This window comes from Rhineura floridana, chromosome 3, assembly GCF_030035675.1.
Source record: "Rhineura floridana isolate rRhiFlo1 chromosome 3, rRhiFlo1.hap2, whole genome shotgun sequence".
Taxonomy (NCBI): Eukaryota; Metazoa; Chordata; class Lepidosauria; order Squamata; family Rhineuridae; genus Rhineura; species Rhineura floridana.
The window spans coordinates 207,659,347-207,682,688 of NC_084482.1; the positions used below are offsets into that span (position 1 = coordinate 207,659,347).

A 23,342-nucleotide genomic window follows, 5' to 3' on the forward strand; every position below is an offset into this window, starting at 1 on the left:
TTCCAGAGGCGAGTGGGCTTCAATAGGGGATGTCAGACAGTGCACAAATGTCCCAATCCCAGTGATAGTAAGCAAGGCTGGATATATGTGGAGAAAAAGGCCTGGCCAGAGTTGCCCCCAGGATGGATACGAAGATGTGCTCTGGGATTGCTGTGGGGTCCACATAGATTTGAAAAAACCCTGGAAAGCCCTTTTGTAGGAAATTATAGGGCTTGGAAAGTTAGATGGCAAAGAGACATTTTCAGCTCAGCTGAGTATGCTTGGGCCCTATTTCCCAGTGGGGGGGGATAGCTAACATCATGTATAAAGTAAACATCTTTGGAAGAGCAATGGAAGTAGCTTTAAATGCCACAGCTTTGGCCCTAGAAGCAATAGGAATAGAAATGACCAGCATGAGAGCAGCAGTTTTGCAAAACAGGCTCGCCTTGGACCAGATAAACAAAGTGTAGTGAATCATAGTGTAGCAGCTTTATATAGACAGAGTAGTAAAATAAAGCATTTAGAAGAAGATTCTTTCTTAAATCCTATTTTTGAGTGGTTTCGGGGAATAGGAGGTTGGTGGAAACAATTATTCTCTATTGGACTCACTCTCATTTGTGGTATATTAATCTGCATATGCTTATCTTGCTGGCGTAGCTTTAATGGGTAAATAGTTAAGACTACCCTTGGGGGTCAAATGACAGGGCAAACGAAGAACCGGCTCCTTCGGTAGTAAGAAGAGAATGTAACGCGAAGCATTGACGTCCTTTGACCATCCAGGGGTGGAATGTATACCCTGTGCCAGCTAATGATTTTAAGCAAACTGTTATAGCCTTAAGTTAATCAATATATATTCAATATGTATTTGTTAGCAAAACCTGGAGGCTTGTATTCCCCTTTCAGGCCCCAGCAGCTTTGGGTATGTCAGATTACCTCATAGCCACCTGCAGCCTAATCTAGGTGTTTTAATGAGGATATGATGGCTTGCCCAGTATGATGCTGGGAATGTACCTTGTTAGTTAGAGAAATATCAAAGGAATTCAATTAGGCATAGGTTCAAGTATATCAGTAGGCAGTTCATAGTTGGCTTGCCTAGTATGATGTTAGAAAGCACCTTGTTAGACTTCAGAGAGTCCTGATAGGCATAGATTCAATGGATGGGTCGAAGGACGGTCAATGAGCAGATAAAGAGAACTTTGCTTGTTAGTAAAGATGGAGATAAAGATGGTAGCCATATAGTTTGCCAAGAGAAGATGTCAAGGTGCTTCAAGAAAGATATTATAGTTTTCTAGCAATTAGTCTGCTTTGAAGGTGTTCTGTGAAAAGGTCAGAACAGCCAATTATATGCAACATATGTTACTTCAAAGTGTATAATCTCATTAATCATGTATGTAACCTCATGTGTATGCCAATAGTATGTGCCAAGATTTATGCTATATAACCATGACCTGTGCCCAGTATGGGTGCTCAGTCTCTGACGTCCGCTACTGCAGAGCGGTGGGACTGATCCACTTTTATTGGGAATACTTGGCTGAATGCTGTAAGTTACTCAATAAATTTTAACTCTTTGTAAGCAAACCTCTTGTCTGCATCTCATCTCTGGTAATCCAAAATTACCCTGAAGGAATACAAGTTTTAAGGTGCCACAAGACTCTTGGCTGTAATTTGAGTGGAAATACAAAACATGCTACTGTAGTGGAGAGGATGGTGGCCAGGTGACCTCTGTGCCTTCTTAGCATGGTCTGCAGGTGCTGATTATGGACTGGGAATCAACGTCCCTTCTCTTCCATCTTTGGGTTCTTTATCTTTAAACTGAACTTGGGCTGGAGAGCCCTTCAGACTATGGAGTGGCTTCTGTAAAAGTAGGATACGTGGCCATCCTAACTGGGAAGGTACACCGCGGTGATGTTTTAATATTTCTTTTTTTCACGTGTGCAAATTAAGAATAATTTCACACAAGAGTATAACAAAGTAGCCGTGGTGGCACAGGGAAATGCCCATCTGTGCCAGTTTCCTGTTTAAAACCCACCTTTCCCAATGCTGCTGTTTCCCCTGTGGGAAATGGATATGGGAAGCAGCTTAGCAGGCAGCCTCTGTGCTGACTGGTGTAGGGTTTAAGAACTTGAGTGACCAAGCCAGGTTCAAATCCCCTCAGCCATGTTCAGACCTCAGTGGGCTGCTTAGGTTGTGATTTTTATTTTTTTTGCCCCCTTAGGTTTGTTTGTTGATTACATTTATATCCTGCCCTTCCTCCCAGTAGAAGCCCAGGGCTGCAAACAAAAACACTAAAAATTATTCCTAACATTTTTGGAAAGCTTAGCCATTTCCTCAACCATGCTGATATCTCTGCCTTGTTTCTCAATGTTCACGTTTTGGCGACAATCCGGGCAGCACTCAGAGGGAGCGAGGATATTTTCCAAGGTGCCTGGGATACTCCTGCTGCGGCAGCAAAGTTGTTGCTCCTGTTCAAGTCTGAGTGGGGAAAAGGAAGGAGTCTAACTGCCTCATTCCTCCTGAATCCAGCCGTCCTTTGTGTTCAGCATCTGAGGCCTGGCTCCACCATCATCTTTAGCATGCGTATAGTGTGTTTGACTGTTCGAAGAACTTCACATACATTATCCCAGGAGATCAGCAATGGAGCACCTGCTGGCACTATGGCACCCACAGAGGCCTGCATTGATACTTTCGGGCTCTGAGCTTTCATTTGTTTAGCTGTCCTAGAAAGAAAGTCATGAAGCAAAAAGCTACCCTTCTAAGTGGTTTCTGCAAAATGAGCTAGCCTAACTGCGCCTGCCTGTCAAGGGTTTTTAGCCAATGAGTGAAGTCACAGCTGTGATTGATAAGTGAATTGTTTGGACACCAGGCAATAGGAATCCCTGGGGTCCTCAAAAGCTGCTATTGTCCCCCCTCTTTTAGTGCACTTTTCCTGCTTCTGTCTTATTTTCTAGTCCTTGGAATCTCTGTAGTTTGCCCTTTTTTCCTTGCAACTATGATACATCTTTCCTATGTTGTATTAGTTTGAGATAAAGTAATCCCTAGAAGTCATTTTCTGCAGATAGTAGGTAGATGCTAAACAAACTCTCCTCTCCACAAAAGCAAATGTAAAAACTTTGCAAAGAGGCTTAGGCATGTCTTCTGCTATGCAGGAGCTAAAGACCAGGGACTCATTACCAGGGACTACTTGACTGTAGTTACTGTACAATTAACTGTAGTTAACCTATAGTACAATGGCATACACGTCTACTCAGAAATAAGTCTTTGTGTTTAATACAGCTTACTCCCAGGTATGTGGGTACAGGATAGTAGCCTAGGCTTTGGTTTATGGTTGGCATTGGGGAACGAGAGAGTTATTATGCTTTTAGCAACTTATGGCAGCCAGAAATTCAACAGGTTAAGCCTTTTGTAGTATGGAAACACAATTATGAGGAAAGTTTCGCCATTACGGTACTCTATCTAATTTTGTGTTATGCCATGCCACCCATGCTATTTTATGCCATGCTCCCCATGGCGGCCATTTTGTGACTGGTATCCACAGCACTCTCTCAAAATTCAAAATATGCCCACTACTCCAAAAAGGTTGGTGACTGTAGCGGGCCTGCTGGCAAATCTATAGCTGCTTTTAGCCTAGCGAATAGCTGCCTTGAGCCATGGGGGCATGTGAAGATAGGTCAAAGTACGGTCAATGTGAGCTCATTGCCCACCTGGTCTATCTAAGAGGCTAAGGAGCTTACATTCCAAGGAGCAGTCTGATGTTCTGCCAGGTTGCTCTGCTTGTTAACAGTATCAGCTATTGTTATGCTGCCTCATGCTGGGAAAGTGACTTATTAACCACATAACTAAGTGCTATGCTGAGAGCAACGGCTTAACACTTTGTAGCTATGAATTAGATCATCATTGTGCTTGTAAACATGTATACTATATAGCTGTCTTTGGCGCCCAGTTCGGGGTTCAGACTGGCCAACAGTTTGTGCAGGGCCTTGCAGTCTGTTCCATTATTGGGTACGCCTGCCTGTATGCTGCTACGTTACTCAATAAACCTCTCCTTCTAAGCAAACCTGGATCTGGCTTATCGTTTCCTTGGTATCCCAGCAACCTGCCAGCCTGCACCCGGGGCATACGGTGACCCTTGCATTATCTCATGGCAGTTCTTACAACAAACCTGCTATGTATTAATGTGAACTAGTGTGGTGCAGTGGCTGTCTGACTAGGGAGACCCAGGTCCAAGTCTCCACTCAGCCATAAAGCTCATCGGATGATCTGGGGCCAGTAACTGTCTCTCAGCCTAACCTACCTTACTGTATCTAGAATAATGATCAGCCAAAATCAGAGGGGTGGGGAAAATGCTCCATCAGTCACATAATGGTTATTAAAAATTTGGGATGTGAGTTAATGTTTAACCCATTAACTTTTTTTTTAGGGCTTGAGAAGGTCAACAATTACACGATATATTTATAGGGAAAAATAGCACTTTTATAATATCTTGGAATATGCAGGTACAGGATTCAGGATCACCTTGTACACGGTTATATCCAATACTGCTGCTCTGCTTGTGCAACAGACTTCCGTTTGCATAACAGAGCTCCTCCTTCTCTTCACCCCTGCAAGCCCCTGTGCACTCTCAAAATCTGCTCCTGGGAGGGTTGGTTTTGGGGGTACACAGGGACAGGAGAGGAAAGGGATGTCCTGTTGCACGAGTAAAACCCCACATGCGGAGCGTTGAATACAACCCAAAAGATTGGGAGTCTGTCTCAGCCAGGAACGGGGTATCTGTGGCCCTCCATCATCATCCCTGTCCACTAGCCATGTGGGCTCATAGACGGATGGGAGTTGGAAGCTAAGATCATCTGGAGGGCCACAGGTTCCTCATAACTAGTCCAAGACTTGATATATAACTTACCTACTATCTGCTTATTTGTCTGTTAATTGATTTTAGCTAGTTCATGGGTACTCAACAAGGGGGGAATTCCCCCCCAGGGGGGAATTTTAGGGTTCCAGGGGGGGAATTGGGACCACTATTCAGCAAAGTGTGATGTCCTGTAGATTATGTACAATCTGTAAAATTGTCGTTTGTTTTTAATTTAATCTGCGACATTCAATAAAGTTTATTGAATGTCACAGATTAAAATCGATTCTTGAACATGCAGCATTATTTTCATTTGCAAAATTAAATTATCATTTAAAGACCAGAAAGTGCTCCAAGAAATTCTGTTATAATATAAACTAAGAAATTTTTCTCTCACGAGAAACACCACCGTCACTTGCGAAACGTCAACACGCTATGAGAGACTATCTTGGGAAGGGGGGAATTATATTCTGAACAATGGTGAAAGGGGGGAATGGAGCCAAAAAAGGTTGAGAACCACTGAGCTAGTTCATGTGGGGGGCTGTTATTTGTTTAGTTGCATTTTGTCAAACTCAGTGTGGTATTCAACACTCTTCCTACTCAGAGTCATCCCACTGAAGTTAATGAAAATGACTAAGTTAGGTTCATTAACTTCACTTGGTCTACTGTGAGTACGACTTAGTTGAATACAACCTTTAAAATTCTTTATTATTATAATTAAAAGTTATTACCGGTCCTTAATCCACCGATTCCAGGATGAATTACAACAGTTTTAAAATACATCATTAAAAGCAAAACAACCTAAAATCACAACTGATTCCATCAAGGAAGCCACAGGCCTGAACTTACAAGATCTGAACAGGGCGGTTCATGACAGATGCTCTTGGAGGTTGCTGATTCATAGGGGCGCCATAAGTCGTAGTCGACTTGAAGGCACATAACAACAACAACAAAAATCACAACATCACCAAAAAATGGGTGGGTCCTAAAAGTATACATCACAGGTGTCAAAGGCCAGATTAAAGAGGTGCGTCTTCAGCATTTGCCAAAACTGTAGTGAAGTTGCCAGTTGCATCTTTGTGGGGAGTCAATTCCACAACTTAGGGTCTGCCACAGAGAATGCCCTCTCCCTGGCCGCCACCACCCAGAGCTTCTGAGGGTGGCAGAACTACTATAAGAGCCTCCTCTGCTGATGTCAACACCTAAGAGGGTCTGTAGGGAAGGAGGCAGTCTTTCAAATATTTGGGATCCAAGTAGTTTACTAAAATATTGTTATTTTGACCCCTCACTTTCTCCCTGAAGGAGCCCAGAGCAGCAAAGGGCAAAACACCAAAAACATCTTAAAAACATCTCACAAATAAAACATCTTAAAAACATATTTTTAAAAAAATCTTTAAATCTTAAAAAGCAATTCCAAAATAGATACAGACTGGAATAAAGTCTCTACTTAACAGGCTTGTTGAAAGAGGAAAGACTTCAGTAGGCGCCGAAAAGATAACAGAGATGGCGTCTGTCTAATATTTAAGGGGAGGAAGTTCTAAAGTGTCAGTGCCACAACACTACAGGTCTGCTTCCTATGTTGTGCTGAACGGACTTCCTGATAAGATGTTGTCTGCAGGAGGCCCGCACGTGCAGAGTGCAGTGATCAAGTGGGTATATGAGGGGTAAGACGTTCTTTCAGGTATCCTGGTTCCAAGCTGTGTAGGGCTTTGTACACCAAAACCAGCACCTTGAACTTGGGCCGACAACTAATGGGCAGCCAGTGCAATTCTTTTAGCAGTGGGGTGACATGTTGGTATGAGCATCTTGAATATACAGACTGTTTAAGTTTAAATGGCATGTATGTATAAAAAGTAATAAAATACATAAATAAAAGTGGGAAACTTCTTCCAAAACAACTGCAAAAACTTTATAAAACCTATTTTTCTCCCACTCACAGCAAAGATGGACAAAAAGCAACACTCCATAGCTCTGCTTGAAAACCTGGAAGAAACATTTATTTCAATGTTGTTTGCATAATGCAACGATCACAAATAGAAATGTGTATCTATGAAAACCTGCAAACAATTTTTACTATCCTTGGGTTTACATTTTAACTGAATGATGGAGAAACAATGAACTCCGTTTAGCTGTTGTTTTCCTCAGTTCCACCTGCTATCGCTAGTATGGTTCTCTGGACCTAGGACTGGGCCTGATTTATAACAAAAGGTTTTGTTATAATCTGTACACCTCTTGTGTGAATTTCTAATAAGATGGCAGCTGCATTTCTTTTGTATCTGGAAAAAGTTTTAATTCTATGTTTTCTCCTCTATGTATACATCACAGACTCTTCTTTCTAAACTCCAAGCTTTAACACAGTTACTTGTGCAACTTTCCCACTGTGTGAATTCTCTGATGTGAAATAAGATTTGTATTTTTACTATAGCTCTTTCCACATTCAGAGCACTTATATGGTTTCTCCCCAGTGTGAATTCTCTTATGCGCAGTAAGGCTTGAGCTCTGGCTAAAGCTCTTTCCACATGCAAAGCATTTATAGGGTTTTTCCCCTGTGTGGATTCGCATATGTTTAATAAGAGTCGAGTGATTACAAAAGCTCTTGCTACAATCTGAGCATTTAAATGGTTTCTCCCCTGTATGGATTCTTTGATGGGAGGTCAGGTTTGAATTCCAAGTGAAGCTCTTCCCACACTCTTGACATTTGTATGGTTTCTCTCCTGTGTGAATTCTTTGATGCAAAGTAAGGTTGGTGTTCTTGCTAAAGTTTTTCCCACATTCCAAGCATTTATAAGGTTTCTCTCCTGTGTGAATTCTTTGATGTGAAGTAAGGTGACCACCTTGGCTAAAGCTCTTTCCACACACAAAACATTTATATGGTTTTTCTCCTCTGTGAATTCTCTTATGCTTAATAAGATCTGACTGACTAGAAAATCTCTTGTTACAGTCTGGGCAGCCATATGGCTTCTCCCCTGTGTGGATTCTTTGATGTGAAGTAAGGTTTGTACTCCGTGTGAAGCATTTTCCACACACAAAGCATCTATAAGGTTTTTGCTCTTCATGGAGCATTTGAAATTCTGGAAGATTTTTGCCCTCAGTAAAGTTCATCCCAAATGCTAACCTTTGATCTGGTTTTGCTTCTGTGTGGATTCTCCACTGAGCATCAAGGACCTTGTTCCTTATGTTTTGTGCTTGTTCTTGTTGGACTGGTATGTCATAAAAGTCCCCATCTTGACAAGGAATGGATTGATGTTTCTTTCTCCCTGTGTGGTTTCCTTCCTCTATCATTGGTCCATCTCGATTCCAAAGGATCTCTTTCAACTGTTCATGCTCAGTTCTTTTGGATGATATCCCAGCTACTTCCTCCTCTTCCTCACTCTCCCACCCATCACCTGCTGGAATAAAGAAAGAAACCCAAGGAGAGCCCAAGGAAAAAACAAAGTTCACATTTAGCCTGTACTATTAAGAGGTAATATGATCGCCATCACCAGATGTTTGAAGGGTTGTCACATAGATGATGGAGCAGATTTGTTGTCTGTCGTTCTACAGTGGAGGCCACAGCCCATTGAATTCAAATACAAGAAAGGGGATTTCAACTAAACATTGGGAAGAATTCTTGAAGGTACAAACTCTTCGACAGTGGAATAGACTACCTTGGAAGGTGGTGGACTATTGTTCATTAGAGATTTTTAAGCAAGTGACTGGATGGTCGCTATCAAGGGTGCTAGAGCAACAGAGTTCCTATACTGACAGGTTAGACTTGATGATTTTTGAAGTCCCTTTCCAACTCTGTGATTCTATTCTATGAAACTGAGGCTTCATCTCCTTTGTCTTAGTCCATTTCCCACTTTTGAGTGGTTGGTCACCCCCCCTTTTTTTTCCAGGACTGATCCTCCTAGGGAGTGAATTATGTATTCTGTCCTCCTCCCTAACGGAATTCTTAATTGAACAGTTAGTCTTTTGACCCCCAGAAAAGATATGGATACCTAGCCCTGGTGTCTTCAAAGGAAGGAACATAGAAAGAAGGTGCACTACCATTAGCCCTCAAGGAGGCAGTTATAAAGCCCATCTTAAAAAAGTCCTCCTTGGATCCCCAAGAGTTAAATAACTTCCGCCCAGTCTCTAATTTACCATTTCTGGGCAAGGTGATTGAGCGAGTGGTGGCCAAACAGTTACAGACACACTTGGAGGAAATAGATTATCTGGATCCATTCCAATCGGGCTTCAGGACTGGACATGGAACTGAAACAGCCTTGGTCACTCTGGTGGATGATATGAGGAGGGCGCTGGATAGGGGAGAATTCACCTTCCTCGTCCTCCTGGATCTCTCAGCGGCTTTTGATACCGTTGACCACGGTATCCTTTTAGAACGCCTGGAGGGATTAGGAATAGGGGGCACTGTTTTACGGTGGCTCCGTTCCTATCTCTCAGACAGGCATCAACGGGTGGCATTGGGGGAGGAGGTTTCAGACCCTTGGCCTCTCAATTGTGGAGTGCCACAGGGTTCTATCCTCTCCCCCATGTTATTCAACATCTATGTAAAGCCGCTGGGGGCCATCATCAGGAGATTTGGGCTGCGGTGCCACCAATATGCGGATGACACCCAGCTGTATCTCTCGTTTAAGTCCTCACCAGAGTTGGCTGTGGATACCATCTCCAAGTGCCTGGAATCCGTAAGTGAATGGATGGGAAGGAATAGGCTGAAACTAAATCCCGACAAGACCGAGGTGTTGCTTGTGGGAGACAGGGGCAGGCTGGGGGATATAGACCTGGTGTTCAATGGGGTAAGATTGCCCCTAAAAGACCAGGTCCGCAGCCTCGGGGTCATTCTTGACTCCCAGCTGTCCATGGAGGCTCAGGTCTCGGCAGTGAGCCGGGCAGCTTGGTATAAATTACATCTGATTAGGAGGTTGCAACCCTACCTGCCTGCCCATCTGCTCCCAGGGGTAATACAGGCCCTGGTCTTCTCTCGCCTAGACTACTGTAATGCGCTCTATGTGGGGTTACCCTTAAAAACGGTCCGGAAATTGCAACTGATACAGAATGCGGCGGGACGTTTGATTAAGAACAGCTGCCACCGTGATCATATCACTCCAGTGTTGATAGATCTACACTGGCTACCAGTTGTTTACCGGGCCCAATTCAAGGTGTTGGTATTGACCTTTAAAGCCCTATACGGTTTCGGCCCAGTTTATCTGAAGGAGCGCCTCCAGCATCACCAATTATGCCGCCTGACAAGATCAGCCGCGCAAGACCTTCTCTCGGTCCCACCAGTTAGGACAGTGAGGCTGGTGCGGACCAGAGAGAGGGCATTTTCGACTGTGGCCCCATTTCCCATGACCTGCTACCTGGATCATTCAACCTGACATGCCAAGGAGTGAACTTGAGCCCTTTCGCATGGAAAGCATGCACTCTACCAGAACTCCATCTTCCACAGGAAAGTCTGGCAGAGAGGTTATGGCCCCATCTGCGCTATGCGTGTAAAGCAGTATCATTAAATAGCCATGGATTTCCCTGAAGAATCCTGAGAACTGCAGTTTGTTAAAGGTGCTGGGAGTTGTTAGGAGACCCCTCTTCCCCTCACAGAGCTACAATTCCCAGAGTTCTCCAGGGGAAAGGACCAATTGTTAAACCACTCTGGGAACTGTAGCTCTGTGAGGAGAAGAGGGGACTCCTAACAAGTCTCAGCACCCGTATCAAACAACAGTTCCCAGGATGCTTTGGGGGAAGTCACAAATTATTTAAAGGGGCCCACATGTACAATCCTGAGAGCTGTTTTCAGAGCGGAAAGGCATTTCCCCCAAAATAAATAAAGTAATATATTGGTGGGAACATGGGACAGGGCCTTCTCACTAGCGGTGCCACCGAAGCTCTGAACTTCCCTTCACTAGGAGGCCAAGTTCTCCCCACACTCTTCACAATGAACAGTGAAGACTGCTCTTTCAAAAATGTTTAATGATCCCTTGTTTGATTTTTATCGTCCCCCATTGCTGTTTTATTACGGGGTATTGTGCCATTTTTATTCATCTGTTTTGCTGATTTACAAACGGGGAGGGGGGGCTTTTAATTATTTTATTATGCAATTTTATGAATGACTGAGGGTAGTTCATGGACGGTAAGGCTATCAAATGGCTACTAGCCACGATGGCTAAGTTCTCCCTCCTCTATTGGAGGCAGTACACTTCTGAATACCAGTTGCTGTGAATCACACATGGGAAGCACTTGTGATTTCCAGCAACTGGTGTTCAGAACCACACTGCCTCCAACAGAGGAAGTAAACAATGGAGGTATGTCTGCTTTTTCCATGTGCACCTCCTGGTATCTTACCAGCATCAATTTCTATTTGGATTGTGGTTTCCCTGGGAGCTTCGAGACCTTCCCTACAAGAAACGGACTGATTTGCTTCCTCATCCAGTTGGATTTTCTGCCAGCACTCCATTATTTCCTGACTGGCTGATGAAGTATCCTGCTCATAACAAGGAGAAAGATTCTCTTCTTCTTTCCACGCTGAAGTCCCACGTGGTCCCTCCAGATCAGAATCTTCCGGCAAGTATTTCTCATCATCATCTGTGGTCATCCATCCTTTGCCTGCTGAAGACACAAAGAGGGAATCCCAAACAAGTCAGTCTCTGGATTAGAGGGGAAAAAATGGAACTAGAAAACAAGGGAATAAAAGACAATTTAGATGATGGAGACGGAGGAGGAGGAAGAGACAACAAAGACAAAGATTGTTCTCCTAAAAGAACTTGGGAAAGGAGATATCCATGGGGGTTAAACAACTCCTGCACAATGGAGAATCCCAAACAGAACACACCAGCATCTTCCCCTCATAATGACAACTTTAAAAAAAAACACCACACACACAGGCTGGGCTCCTTTAAGACTCAGAGACTCCATTCATCAGGGGTCGGCCTGCAGACCTATTTCAGGCACTGGCTATTGGAGCTATCCAGCTTTGCTTCTTTGCCTTGTGTACCTGGATCTCTGCATTGCCTAAACGATAAATAAGTTTTTGTTGTGAGAGACATGCCAACTTGAATCTCTGTTGGCAGAGCATTCCAGAGAACAGGGTCGATGACACTGAAGGCTCAATTTTGCGTCAATGTTAAATGAGCCTCGCCAACTCGGGACGACCAAAGCCGCTCCTGCAGATGATCTCAGTGACTGAGCTGGGATATAAGGGTTCAGGTGGTCCCTAAGGTACCCTGGACCAAAGTTGTTCAGGGCTTTGTAAATTAATACAAGGACCTCGAACCTGGCTCAGTAGTAGGCGGGCAGCAGGTGCAGATGTCTTGATAATGGTGCTATATGTTGTCAGCCGTGTCCCCCTTCAGCAGTCTGGACACGGCATTCTGCACCAGCCAAGAGCAGCCCCACGTACAGTGAATTGCAGTAATCCAGCCTCAAGGTTACCAGTGCATGGACCACAGGAACAGGAGTCCCAGGACTCTGCCTAGCATAGCCGCAAATTTGAAGAGAAACCTGTCCCCCAGTCTCACTCATCAGCCAACAGATTAAGGGCTAGCAGGTTCATAGGATCATAGAATCGTAGAGTTGGAAGGGGCCCATGGCCCTAAAAAAAAGGCAGGCAACCCATAAGGGTAGATGGCCAGAAATGTTCCCTCTCTTTTCTGTCTGATTTTGAATCTAGCAGGCCATCTGCTACACTTACCCAACAGGCTGGAATCCCCACCGTCATTGTCACCAAGTTCCTGCTTGGTTTCCATGGTCAGCTGCCTCTGCATGATGTCAGACGACGCCCTGCCAGCCTCGGAGGAACTTGCAGTCTCCTCCTCTTCCTCCTCAAATACCTGCAATAGCGGAGAAGGCTCATAGCTGAGTGGCAGAGCATCTGCTTTGCACGCAGAAGATCCCAAGTTCAATCCCCACAACTCCAGGTAGGGCTGGGAGAGTCCCTTGCCTGAAACCCTAGAGAGCCCCTGCCAGACAACACTGAACAAGATGGACCAGTGGTCTGACTGGGTGCAAGGCAGCTACTAATGCTCCTCCTGCATTTTTCAGCCCAAGGGCCACAGCTGCCTTACGAGGGCTCCATGCCAGTAGGGGGCGAGGTCAAGCAAATGCCGTTGGGAAGCCTACAAGGAGGGTATGGCGGCCAATAGTCCTGCCCTGCTGTTGCTCCTCAGCATGTGGTATTTAAGAACATCAGAAGAGCCCTGCGGATCAGGCCAATGCCCCATCTTAGTCCAGCATCCTGTTCTCAGTGGCCAACCAGATGCCCCAAATGGAAGCCCATGGGCAGGACCTGACAGCAGTGGCATTCTCCCCGCTTGTGATTCCCAGAAATTGGCATTCAGAAGCGTTTACTGCCTCCAACAGTGGAGGCAGGAACATAGCCATCGTGGCTCAGAGCTTCATTCAGGTGCTCTGCGGCGTGTCTTGTCGATTTGTGGTTGTCTCTCGATAGCGCCTTTAATTCTTATACTGTATTGTATTGCACGACCATTTCAATTCTGCGTAATTCAGATTGTAATGCCCTACGATCCAATACAAAAGAAATTTGAAAAGCAATAAAAAATCCAATTAAATATCATGCAGCATATAGCACAGCGCATAACAGCTGCTAAAACAGGAACAAAAATCATCATTAAGGGGTCCTCCAAGACAAGCAATTTTCAAGCGGTCTATGAGGAAGAAAATTTAGAAGCCACAGGTCTAAGCCGTGAATCATTGGCAACTCACTCCACCACTTTTACATTTAAAAGTGAGGGGGATGCCCCCTGCAGACACCCATGCAATGAGTTAGTCTCACCTGGTTATCATCTCTCTCAGCCTCTCGCTGCCTCAGCAAGAACTCCTCCGCTAGGGCCACCGCCTGGGCACAGGTCTCCGGGCCGTGCTCCCTCACCCAGCTCTGGATCTCTGGTGGCAGGACGGTCAGGAGCTGCTCCAGGATCAGCAGCTCCAGGATCTGCTCCTTGGAGTGCCTCTCCACCTTCAGCCACTGACGGCAGAGCTCCTGGAGTTGGCTGTAAACCCCTCTGGGCCCCTTGGCCTCCTGGTAACGGAAATGCCTGAAGTGTTGGCGCCACCTCTCCCTGGTGAGGGCGTCCCAGCGCAGGATAATGGCCTTCACTTTCCCATAATCCTCTCTGTCTCCGACCTCCAGGCTGTGGAAGGCCAGTTTGGCTTCTCCGCTGAGAGCTGGCAGGAGCCGGGCTGTCCACTCTCCCTTGGGCCACTGGCAAGCTTCGGCCACTTGCTCAAAGGAGGCCAGGAAGGCCTTTGTGTCATCCCATGGTGTGGGCTCCTCTGGCAACTGTAGGGCTCTCCAACTGGAGTGAGGGGATTCCACTGTCCTTAGGAATTCCTGCCATTGGGCCTCCCAACACTGGGCCACAGCTTCCTCCTGTTCTTCCTTCACCTGATGTAGAGATGCTTTTCGGAGCATTCCCCCAGAATGCAGTGCTTCAGGAAGTCTGGTTTCTCCCTCAAAGTCCACCCTAGGTTTGCGGCCTACATTGTCCTGGAGGACACGAGGGGTCTTTCCTATGACTTCTAACTCCTCTCTTCGCGTATGGCCATCAGAGACATCCTTTTCCATTTTCATCCTGGGCTGATCTCCTGGAAAGCTCTAGAACAAGCTACTTGGATCGAGGCAGGTTCTTTGAGCTTCTGTCTAGGAGTGGGGAGAAACAAAACAAAAGATGGACCCAAAGAATGAGATAAACCTTTCAAACCTCTGGTGAGGCTGGCCCTGCTTCTCACTCGAAATTCTGGCTGCGTGAGAAGTATATGCAAAGTATATGCATATGAACATTCCACCTCACTGCAACAGAAGGCGAGACAAGATAGCACAGGCCATTCCACTGGTCTGGGCGGGACCAACTGCTGCCTGGCTCCTCCCCTCCCGGAACATTCTGCCTGCTTATTATGGAACTGGAAAGTTTTGGGACCTGAATTTGCTCATTCTTGTCTTCCCGCCACACACCTTTTTCCTTTGGTGCCATGTATTTTAGTCTGTGACATTGGGTTGTATCTTATGTTTGTTTATTATTTATTTATTTTATTTGGTTTCTTGCCTGCCCTTTCCCACAGGGTCCCAGAGAAGGTGACAACACAAAAACACTAAAATACACAATTACAGAACAAATATAGTTAAATCCATACAATAAAGAAAGAGGCCTTCAATTAATAGAAACAGACCCACTGAAAGTGATGGATGTGCCCAATTTAGCTGCATTAATTTCAGTGGGTCTCCTCTGAGCAGAACTTCACTGAATGCCTGACCTGGAGATGCCAGGGATCTGATTGTTTTTATTTAACAAAATGTATATACTGATAGAGTGTAATAAAACCTCTTGAGCGGTTTACAAAAAGAATGAAACATTAAAATGATCCATAAAAGGTAATTCAAGTCAGGTACTAAAAACATTCAAAAGATAATGAAACAGTAAGCTACGAAGATATTAAAACACTTCCTACATGTCTGGATAGACTCGCCTAAACAGAACTATTTTAAGCAGGTGCTGGAAAGGGTACAGTCAGAGCTTGGAAAAGTTACTTTTTTGAACTACAACTCCCATCAACCCAATCCAGTGGCCATGCTTGCTGGGGCTGATGGGAGTTGTAGTTCAAAAAAGTAACGTTACAGTGAAGACGCTTTCCTGATATCAACAGGCAGAGAGTTCCAAAGGGGAGGTGCTGCCATAGTAAGGCTGCAATCCAATACATACTTTTTGTTATGTGCCTTCAAAGCCTTGGGGCGACCCTATGAATCAGGGACCTCAAAGAGCATCTGTCATGAACCACCCTGTTCAGATCTTGCAAGTTCAGGTCTGTGGCTTCCTTTATGGAATCAATCCATCCCTTCTTTGGCCTTCCTCTTTTTCTACTCCCTTCTGTTTTTCCCAGCATTATTGTCTTTTCTAGTGAATCACGTCTTCTCATTGTGTGTCCAAAGTATGATAACCTCAGTTTCATTGTTTCAGCTTCTAGTGACAGTTCTGGTTTAATTTGTTCCAACACCCAATTATTTGTCTTTTTCGCAGTCCATGGTATGCGCAAAGCTCTCCTCCAACACCACATTTCAAATGAAATACACACTTACCTGGGAGTAAATCCTATTGAGCCCAATGGAGCTTACCTCTAAGTAGACATGTACTGGATTGCAGCCTAAAAGAACAATTTCCCATAAGTGAGGAAGGAGCATTATGTGGCACCCGTAACATGGCCAGGTCTGTAGACCGAAGCGGTCAAGTGGACATACATGGGATAAAGTAGACTGAACCAGGGACCTTCTTTATGCAAAGTAGATGCTCTGCCACGGAGCCATGGCCCCAACCCCAAACAACCTATTTGAGGGGTGAAGGAAGACAATGGGCTGCAGAGGAAAGCAGGGGCTCCCCCCCACACCTTCTATCCACTAGTTCAAAGGGCGTTGCAACAGCAGAGGAAAACAATTTCATACAACCCATTCATATATGTACACATCCATTAGAACTGGATGTGTATTAGGGTTGCCAGGCTCAGGGCCTGAGAATGATTCTGTATCTTTAGGAGAAGAGAAAGTCAGCCAAGTGCAAGTGTTCTTGCAACACTGTAATGGGAAAAACCACAAGGTGGGATTCTCCCTCCCCCCTGCAGAACTTTTAAAGATACAAAAGACGTTTTGGAGGCTGGGCGTGGCAACCAAGAGGTCTTCTGTATCTTTAAAAGTTGTGCAGAGGGAAGGGAAAATTTCACCTTGTGGTTTTTCCCATTACAGTGTTGCAAGAAAACCTGCACTTGGCTGAATTTTCTCTTCTCTTAAAGATACAGAATCATTCTCAGGCCCTGAACCTGGCAACCCTAATGTGTATACAGGGCTGTGGAGTCAGAGTTGGAGTTGTGGAGTCGGAGTTGGAAGCAATTTTGTATGGAGTCGGAGTCGGTAGAAATGTACCGTCTCCGACTTCAAAATAAATTTTGATTGACAAATTTTTTAAAATATAAATTCAAAATGTCAAAGAAGCTTCCCATGAAGTCAGCTGTAGTTGAGCATTTCACCATCACTCAAGATGGAAAACATTTTGTGTGTCCGTGTATGACACAGGACCCAGATGAAGACCAATGCTGTGATGCCAAGATCAGCGCATATTCAGGCAGCGATAAAAATGCTCCTATGAGAGCTTCCAATTTAAAAAGACATTTACAGCCCTTTCCAGGGCTGTGGAGTTGGAAGCAAGTTTGGGTGGAGTCAGAGTCGGCGTCGAAGGCTTGGCGTACCGACTCCACAGCCCTGTGTGTATATATATATAAATTTATGAAAGTAGAAAATATAAATAGAATATAAGCCATGATATAGATACAGGGTCGTTCCCATTCAGTTCTACTCAGCGTAGACCCACTGAAATTAATGAACCTGTCTTAGTCATGTCTATTAAATCTGAGGGGGGCTAGCATTGAATACAACCCACAGAAGACAAAACTGTGCCACTAAAGTTTACTCCAGCAATAAGGCATACTTTCATATTCTAATTTAAAAATGTTGCTTTTATTTACAAAAAAAGTGTATCTATTCTCATTAATTGTATTTATGGTCGCCATTTACAAGAAGTGTCTGAAAGCGACTTACAAAGTCACAATAGAAATAACAAGCATTAAAGCCAAAGCGAAGAACAGCAATAAAACAAAGACCGAAGGACAGCAATGAAAACAATGCTCATCCAAAAATATATAGAAGGGTGACTCCAGCCTACCCAATAAAAGTTAGTAGAACTAGGACCTGGAAGACCTGAGTTCAATTCCCCCAGACAGCCATGAAGCTCACCGGGGGGGGGGGGGGAACCTTGGTCCAATCACCACCTCTCAGACTAACCTACCTCACAGGGTCGTTGTGAGCATAAAATGGGGAGGGGGAGATCCATGAATGCCACCCTGAACTCTCTGGAGGAAAAGTGGGATAGAAACGTAATAAATAAATCATGGATAGACCCACAAACGAGCATACACAGACTTTTGCCTCTAAAAAGATTCTGCCATTTAAACTGCCATTTTTTTTCGATATGGGGTGGTATTCAATGCGAGTCCTACTCGGACTGAAGTTAATGACCATGACTAACATAGGTTCATTCATTTCAATGGGTCTACTCTGAGTAGAACTGAGACCACATTCACATCATGCATTTATGTCACTGTAATTCCACTGTCATGGCTTCCCCCAAAGAATCCTGGGAAGGGTAGTCTGTGAAGGGTGCTGAGAGTTGTTAAAAGACCTCTGTGCCCTCACAGAGCTAGAGGGACTGACTGTTAAACCACAGGGGGAACTGTACCTCTGTGAGGGGAACAGGGGTCTCCTAAAAACTCTCAGCACCCTTCACAAACTACGCTTCCCAGGATTCTTTAGAGGAAGCCAGAACTGTTTAAAGCGGACTAACAGTAGAATAAATGTCTGGTGTGAATGTGGTCTCCGAGGATGGAATACTGTGTACAGTTCTGGCCGCCTCACCTAAAAAAAGCTTTTAAATCTTTTTTAAAAAAAAAACTTTTTAAAGATGTTTTGTTTTAATATATTTAAAGTCTGTTTTTATAATGTTTTAAAGTGTTCTTAGTGCTTTTGTTTGCCGCCCTGGGCTCCTGCTGGAAGGGCGGGGTATAAATCAAATAAATAAATAAAGGCTACTGTAGAGTTGGGAAAGGGTCACCAGAATGATCAAGGGGACAGAGCAACTCCCTTGTGAAGCACAGTTGCAGCCTTTGGGGCTTTTTTGTTTAGAGAAAAGGCGAGTCAGAGGTGACATGACAGAGGGGCATAAAATCACGCATGGCGGAGAGAGAAGGTTTTCCCCCTTTCTCATAGCCGCAGAACTTGGAAAGATCCAGTGAAGGCGAACGTTGGAAGACAACGCATTTGCGCAGCACATTGTTAAACTGTGGAACTTGCTCCCACAGAAGGCCACCAACTTAGATGGCTTTAAAAGAAGATAATGTTAGCAGTGACTACTAAGCCTGATAGTTATCTTCTACCTCCACAGTCGGAATCACAAGTACTCAGGTCCTGCTTTTGGGTTTCCCATTGGGGCATCTGATTGGCCTCTGTGAGAACAGGATGCTGGAGCAGATGAGCCACTGTCCCGATCCAGCTGCAGGGCTCTTATGTCCTTATGGAATTCCACAGTCAGGAGGCCACCTCTAAAAAGGCCTCGTCTTGCATCTCAATCTATTGTGCCTCTCTTGGCAGGGCCTTGGAAGCAACAGAGGATCATGTGGAGGGTGAACTGTCTGTGGCAGCCTTCTCCAACCTGGTGCCCTTCAGATGTTGCTGGACTCCAGCTCCCATCAGCCTCAGCCAACCTGGCCCAACGGTCAGGGATGCTGGGAGTTGTAGTCCAACAACATCTGGAAGGCCCCAATTTTGGGAAGGTATGGATGGAATCCGATCTTTTTCTGCTAGGTCAGTGCTCACTTCTGGGCGGTGAAGATGGTTTTATTTCAGCAAGCTTTGCAGAGGAGAGAGCCAGCGTGGTGTAGTGGTTAAGGTGTTGGACTACAACCTGGGAGACCAGGGTTCGAATCCCCACACAGCCACGAAGCTCACTGGGTGACCTTGGGCCAGTCACTGCCATTCAGCCTCAGAGGGAGGCAATGGGAAACCCCCTCTGAATACCAATTACCATGAAAACCCTATTCATAGGGTCACCCATAAGTCATAATCGACTTGAAGGCAGCCCATTTCCATTGCAGAGGAACAATTTCATGCCGAGACTGCCTTTTACATTTTTAATTTATGACTTATTTCCAAATTTATAAACCACTCTTCATTCAGAGAATACCTGAGCAGTGAACAGAAACAGAAGACAAAGCATAATACAGAGTACAAGAATACAGAAGTTACAGAACACAAAGCACACTACCTCAAAGAGTCTTAAAAATCTCTAAAGCAAAAAAAAAAAAAAAAGGGCAAAAATTAAAACAGGCTGCCTGGCTGTAAATCATGAAAAACTAAGGAATGCTTTAAAAGAAATGGGGATGCCACAGCATCTGATTGTCCTGATGCACAACCTATACTATGGACAAGAGGCTACTGTAAGGACAGAATATGGAGAAACAGATTGGTTCCCAATAGAAAAGGGTGTGAGACAGGGGAGTATTTTATCACCCTATTTGTTTGATCCGTACGCAGAACATATCATACGGAAAGTGGGATTGTACCAAGATGAAGGAGGTGTAAAATTGGAGGGGGAAATATCAATAATTTAAGATATGCAGACAATACCATACTCTTAGCAGAAACCAGTAATGATTTGAAACAAATGCTGATGAAAGTTAAAGAGGAAAGCACAAAAGTAGGACTGCAGCTAAATGTCAAGAAGACTAAAGTAATGACAACTGATGTAACTTTAAAGTTGACAACGGAGACATTGAATTTGTCAACACCTTGGCACAGTCATTAACCAAAATGGAGACAATAGTCAAGAAATCAGAAGAAGGCTAGGACTGGGGAGGGCAGCTGTGAGAGAACTAGAAAAGGTCCTCAAATGCAAAGATGTATCACTGAACACCAAAGTCAGGATCATTCATACCATGGTATTTCCAATCTCTATGTATGGATGTGAAAGTTGGACAGTGAAAAAAGAGGATAAGAGAAAAATCAACTCATTTGAAATGTGGTGTTGGAGGAGAGCTCTGCACATACCATGGATTGCAAGAAAGACAAATAATTGGGTGTTAGAACAAATTAAACCAGAACTATCACTAGAAGCTAAAATGATGAAACTGAGGTTATCATACTTTGGACACATCATGAGAAGACATGATTCAATAGAAAAGACAATAATGCTGGGAAAAACAGAAGGGAGTAGAAAAAGAGGAAGGCCAAACAAGAGATGGGTTGATTCCAGAAAGGAAGCTACAGACCTAAACTTACAATATCTGAACAGGGTAGTTTACAACAGATGCTGTTGGAGGTCGCTGATTCATAGGGTCACCATAAGTCATAATCGACCTGAAGGCATATAACATCAACAACCTGGCTGCAATCCTGATTAATCTTGCTTACTTTGAAATGACGATGATGGACTGCCTTCAAGTCGATTCAGACTTATGGCGACCCTATGAATAGGACTTTCATGGTAAGTGGTATTCAGAGGGGTTTACCATTGCCTTCCTCTGAAGCTGAGAGGCAGTGACTGGCCCAAGGTCACCCAGTGAGCTTCATGGCTGTGTGGGGATTCGAACCCTGGTCTCCCAGGTCGTAGTCCAACACCTTAACCACTACGCCACACTGGCTCTCTTTACTTTGAAATAAGGTCCATTGAATTCAGACTTACATCTGAGCAGAGATGGTTGCAATCACACTGTAATTTATAAAAGGCTTGGGAGGTTGATTTATTGACATTTAATAATGACAAGGTCATCATTCCATTTGGAAGCTGCCTTGACCATTTCATAGAAAGACTGGGGGGGTGCGCACGTGTAAACATATACTATAATAAATCACTAAATAAATCACTGAATCTGGGGCAACAGAGAGGACAGACTCTGGGTCACTGGAGCAAGAAGCCAAGAACCTAGTTTCTTGGCACAGGCATTTGCACACACTTCAGATCAAACTTAAAGAGGGAGCTGCCCTCCTCCTGTTCACAGCCACTTCAAGACTTTCTCTCTGAAAGAGGAGCACCTTCAGTGTGACACTTCCTTGTTAAACAACCCTACTAGAATCAGATTATTATTATTAATAATAATATTTTATACAGTGCCATCGGAGTGCACAGTACTTTATGGAGGTCCCTGCCCCAAGGAAGTTACAGTTCCTTTTGCTTACTAATATATCAAGCACCACTTTAGTGCTACACATCGTCCTATCTGCTGGGAGAGGGAGGTCCCCCAAAGCTCAGCCTTGGGACTTGCTGCAAGGACAGATCCTCTCTCTTTCTCTAGGCTTGTTCACATGGTACACTGAACACACCAGGTACAAGCCGCCTCTCCACGTGTACAAGCATTTGTGTGAAAGCGCGTGCCCATTTTGTACAGCTGAGCTCTTTGCGTACACGGGGCAACCGCTCCTTGAATGCTACCTGTGAATTCCATGTACAAGTCTGCAGCTCAACTCTTCGCGTGCATGGGTAGCACAGATGGTACCCCCGCCGAATGCAACGGGTGAACACCCCTGCTAGGGGGTTATGCTAGGCCCAGGTGCAAGGAGTCTGTACAGGTGTTTGTGTGAATGCCTGCACACAGGGTGAATTTAAAAGTAAGCACTTGGGCTAAACTCCTCAAAACTGAAGAGGGCAGCTTCGTGTACAGACGCACAGGTGCTGAACGTGCCTGCGTGTGATCGTGTGCAGCGTCCAATGGGTGTCCTGTATCCCTCCCAAGCATCCTAAGCATAGAGATGCATCCACACGCACACTCACACGGGTTGGAATGAAGGGAAAGCCCTCACCTTCTCCGCCCCCGTTCTGGCTTGGTTTTGAAGCGATGCTTCTCCGGCTGCCTATCCACAATCCTCCCAGGAGAGGGATGTTCTCCCGTTTCTTCGCCTGTTCAGACGTGCATTATCTTCCTCTTGACTCGCCCGGCTTCCCCCGGCCCCAGTCAAGCCACGTGCGCCCCAGAGCACCCACCGGGGAAACTACATACACCCAAACGATGAAGGAAAGCCTCGATCTGCACATTTGGATCTCCTCCTGACTCTCATTCTCTCTCCCTCACCGCCCCGGGAAGCGACCGAGATCTTGCTGGGCCAGATCCAATTCTACAAAGGGAGGCTTGATTCCATACCCCTCCCCCCGCTTTTCTTTCTCTCTGATCCCCGTTTCTAGGATTTTTTTTTTAAAAAAAGAAATGTATGGAGGGGCTCCCTCCCGGCTGTGCGTTTGCCAAAGAGACTCCTCTGTTTGCACCGATGAGACGAGGCGAGAGCGGAGGCTGGCTCGCTCCCGACTGGACCTTTTTTCTTTTTGCAAGGGAATTCTGGGACTTGTAGTCTTTCGTTGTTTGGACTACAATTCCCGAGGAACCTTTGCAATCGCCAAGAGGGGTTGTTTAAGGATGCTGCTGTATTTAGTTATTTATTGGACTGATTTGCCATTGTATTCCTGCGCCGCTTTCCAGTCAAATGAAGCCCAAAGCACCTGATTTTTTTTTTTAAAAAAAACTAGTTGAATGCAATGAATGTGTCAGGTAATAGGTGGTTGTAAACGCCTTAATATTTTTGAATAATTGGCAGTATACAGTATAGCATTATTATTAGTAGTATTGAAATAAAAGGATAACAACAATAATATAAAAAGGACTCTTATTCTGCAATCCTGTAACCAATTACCTAGAAGTAACATCCCCCCCACACTGAACTTAATGGGACTTATATCTTTCCATATTAATTCTTTATTCGTTTATGAATAACCCACATATGGGTCAAGGTGCAATTTACAAACATAAAAACAGCTGCACATAGTTTTAAAGACAGTAAAAAAACCCTGAAACTAGGTTTAAAAAAATACCAGATGAACACCTAAGGCAGAAATCTTTGAAAGAGAATCAGATAAACTCATGGAGGATAAGGCTATCAATCATGACTAGC

The 23,342-nt window shown here is 44.7% G+C and overlaps 1 protein-coding gene across 4 annotated transcripts; it reads right to left on the minus strand.

Annotated features, from left to right (window-relative positions):
- Positions 1-6,820: 6,820 nt before the first annotated feature.
- LOC133381343 (zinc finger protein with KRAB and SCAN domains 8-like) lies at positions 6,821-22,674 on the minus strand. 4 transcript variants are annotated; one of them, XM_061620348.1, is made up of 5 exons: positions 22,203-22,674; positions 13,590-14,456; positions 12,489-12,627; positions 11,144-11,404; positions 6,821-8,211 (listed from the first exon to the last, which is right to left on the minus strand). In XM_061620348.1, the coding sequence occupies exons 2-5, from the start codon at positions 14,385-14,387 to the stop codon at positions 7,181-7,183; spliced, it is 2,229 nt and encodes a 742-aa protein (XP_061476332.1). In that variant the 5' UTR covers positions 14,388-14,456; positions 22,203-22,674; the 3' UTR covers positions 6,821-7,180. The 4 variants fall into 4 exon arrangements, with proteins under 4 accessions (XP_061476332.1, XP_061476330.1, XP_061476331.1 ...); XM_061620346.1 differs by having other exon boundaries at positions 6,822-8,211; positions 11,144-11,407; positions 13,590-14,452; XM_061620347.1 differs by having other exon boundaries at positions 6,822-8,208; positions 11,144-11,407.
- Between the last annotated feature and the right edge of the window lie 668 nt (positions 22,675-23,342).

Coding starts and splice junctions, on each gene's coding strand:
- LOC133381343 (XM_061620346.1), bottom strand. CDS start 14,387: ATGAAAATGGAAAAGGATGTCTCTGATGGCCATACGCGAAGAGAGGAG. Junction 12,628..13,589: donor CTGAGAGAGATGATAACCAG/GTGAGACTAACT, acceptor CCGCTATTGCAG/GTATTTGAGGAGGAAGAGGA. Junction 8,212..11,143: donor CCAAATAGAAATTGATGCTG/GTAAGATACCAG, acceptor TCTTTATTCCAG/CAGGTGATGGGTGGGAGAGT.